At 55.7% G+C, this 3051-nt stretch overlaps 1 protein-coding gene across 1 annotated transcript; it reads left to right on the top strand.

The window, feature by feature from the left end:
• The first annotated feature begins 818 nt into the window (after positions 1 to 818).
• LOC120664355 (NDR1/HIN1-like protein 6) lies at positions 819 to 2120 on the top strand. Its single transcript, XM_039943536.1, has one exon. It carries the CDS (start codon positions 956 to 958, stop codon positions 1826 to 1828), a length of 873 nt encoding a protein of 290 aa, XP_039799470.1. The 5' UTR covers positions 819 to 955; the 3' UTR covers positions 1829 to 2120.
• Positions 2121 to 3051: the final 931 nt, after the last annotated feature.

The raw sequence follows: 3051 nt of genomic DNA, 5'->3' as shown, positions 1-3051 counted from the left end.
ATAACAGATGGGTTTTTTGCGCCAACGCCGCCAAGCACACGGTTTTGATCGCTGTGTCTCTGCCAGGTGCTGATCGAGATACGTAACCTGCTTGAGCAGCGTAACGGCAGCACCTACACCCGAAATTAAAAAAACTTTACTACCACTGAAAGCGCCTCGGGACGCCGGAGTCAAAAAGCCATCGAGTACTTAACTACTCTGCTCTGGTGAAGTGGTGATCGAGTCGCAAATGAGGAACACATGGGGGTGCGCGGGAAGCTGCCTTCAGAGCGATGGTTCACTCACCCGTTCTAGTGACTGAGAGCGGCAAACATGAACCCTGCACGGCGACTAGGAACAGTAGGCGATTGGTATTATCTACATTCTAAATTATAATAGGTCGTTTTAGCAAATTTACATATATAAATTTTACTATATATCTAGAGATCGTATTTATCTAGATTCGTAGCAACAATTATGTATCTGAATTTATTAAAACAATCTACAATTTGCAACGGATGGAGCAGTAGCTATCGGATGATTTAGCGCTAAAAAGTATTAACTGGAATACTGCAGCCATTGTTTCTCAGGTGCTGGACAAGTAGCAGTTGTGGCCTGTGGGCATTTTATCTTTTTCCCCCTCAAGCATTCCTAGTCGGCGATTGGCGCACTAAACCACCAATTAAGAAAAGGATTAGGGGCGAGGGGACAGTTAGCAAACAAGTCGTGGTGACAGCAAATCATTAGTGGGTGAGGTGGCGCTATCGATCCCGCGTCAGGGTGGGTGGTGACGCGTCGCTCTCCTTCTCTCTCCTCCCCTGCCTTATAGATCTCGCCGCCGCGTCCATTCAGGAACTCCACAGGACCACCTCCAGCTCCAGGCTCCAAGCCGCCGCAGCAGCAGCCAGCGGCACCACCACCCCACCCGCCGGGGCCGCCCATACCATTTGCAAAGCCCGCTGCGACTGCGGCGCCAATGGCCGACCGCGTCTACCCGGCCGCCAAGCCCAACCCGCCCCCGGCGGCCGCGGCCGCCAACGGCGGCGCACCGGCGTCGTTCCCGGCGCCCAAATCGCAGACGTACCAGCGGCCCATCTACCGGCCGCAGGCCCCCGCGAAGCGCCGGCGGTCCTGCCGGTGCAGCCTCTGCTGCTGCTTCTGCTGGGCGCTGCTGGCGGTGATCCTCCTGGCGCTCGCCGCCGCCGCGGCGGGCGGCGCCTTCTACCTCCTGTACCGCCCGCAGCGCCCGTCCTTTACCGTCTCCTCTGTGCGCCTGGCGTCGCTGAACCTCACCTCCTCCGCCACCGCGCCGGTGCTCACCGACGCCATCACGCTGACCGTCACCGCCCGCAACCCCAACAAGAAGATCGCCTACCTCTACGGCGACTTCACCCTGTCGGCGGCCACGTCCGCCAACGCGCTCCCGCTGGGCAGCGCGACGGTGCCCGGGTTCGCGCACGCGGCCGGCAACACCACGGTGCTGACCGCCACCATCGCCTCCAGCGCGGCGGCGGTGGACCCGAGCGCGAGCGGCGACGTGAAGAAGTCGGGCGGGTTCGGCGTGGTCCTGGACGCGGACACGAGCGCGGGCGCCCGCGTGGGCGGCCTGAGGACGAAGAAGATCGGCATCCAGGTGCACTGCGAGGGCATCAAGGTGACCCCGCCGCCCCCGCCCCCGCCGGCGCCCAGGAAGGCCAAGGGCGGGAAGAACGGCACCGTCGCGCTCGCGCCGGCGCCGGCCCCGTCCGACGCCGACACGACGACGGCGACGGCGACGGCGACGGCGAGCACGGCGGCGCACCCGTGCAAGGTCAGGGTCCGCGTCAAGATCTGGAAGTGGACTTTCTAGGTGCGGAGGCGCGTTACGATTAGGAGCTGGGCTGGAAGATTTTCCAGTAAAGTTTTTTTTCGCTTTGATATACTACTACGCACTATAATTTATTTACATGATTATTATGTTGGAGCAGACGAGTAGGAAGCCATTACCCATCCATGCGGTGTAAATTCCCCATTTTCCTTTTCTTTTCTCCCTCTCGATGGAAACAATTTTTCTTGGTGTCATTGAAATTAGTGGGTGTATAATTGGTGAGATCTTATATTGTACACTGTATAATTCGAATGGATTTATTTTAAGCTTGCAAGTGGCGGTACTTGTTGCGCTTTAGCTGTAGGAGTAGTTGCATTCGGTTGATTATTGCGGTAGCCGTAGTACGCACTACGCGCATCATTTACGGGATCTTGTGGTGTTGTAGGAGTTGGAAATGGGCGGTACTCCATCTACTATTTACTATGCACGTATTTTGTTTAGTATTACGGTTGTGGGCACGTTGGGTTTGAATCGGCCGAAGTTTATAAGTAGACTATTCAAATCGGGCGCAAGTGTCTTTTTTTCAATCTTGAATAATATTTTTATTTTCCTGTTTAAACATTTGCATTACCAGCATACTGTACTCTAGTCATGACGGGTGCAAAGCCAAATGCATGCGAATATGCGATCATCATCAAGCGTAAAAGAGGGCGGCACTTTTGGTGGCAGCGCATGATTAAGCCAGCCGTGAGATGCGCCGGGCAGGCCATGTGACGGACAGCTAGCGATTAGCGAGGGAAGGAAGGAGGGCATGGGCATCTGCTTGCTTCTTTGTTTTCTCGCCTGGCCGTCGCCGTGACGTGCGGGGCAGTCGCGGCTTGCCATTAAAGGTCAACCCGAATGATTAAAGAAAGCACGGGCCGGCCGTGCGACAGCCCAGAGTCGCGCACAGGCAGGTGGGCTGGGACAACCCCAATGGGCCGACGCAGCCAGTCACCAGGCCACCCATGGGCCTAACCAGAAACGCTAACAGTTGAATGGAGCCCATGCGGTCGGACGGACTGCAAATCGTACTTTTGGTGGTGCCACCCTCGCCAGACGGTGGACGCATCTTATCTTTGCAGGCTTTGCAAGTTGCAAGCGAGAAGCGCGTTTTTTTTATTTTTATATTTTTTATTTCCGTTTTTTACAAAAATATATTTTCGATATGAAAATTTATAGAAATATACCCCGTCCGCCCAGCTGCCGGACGGCCGGGAGGCTTA

Source organism: Panicum virgatum, chromosome 3N (genome assembly GCF_016808335.1).
Source record: "Panicum virgatum strain AP13 chromosome 3N, P.virgatum_v5, whole genome shotgun sequence".
In the NCBI taxonomy this organism is placed as follows: Eukaryota; Viridiplantae; Streptophyta; class Magnoliopsida; order Poales; family Poaceae; genus Panicum; species Panicum virgatum.
Note: the sequence above shows the minus strand (reverse complement) of the source record. Positions and strands in the feature narration are given on the sequence as shown.

Coding starts and splice junctions, on each gene's coding strand:
- LOC120664355 (XM_039943536.1), top strand. CDS start 956: ATGGCCGACCGCGTCTACCCGGCCGCCAAGCCCAACCCGCCCCCGGCG.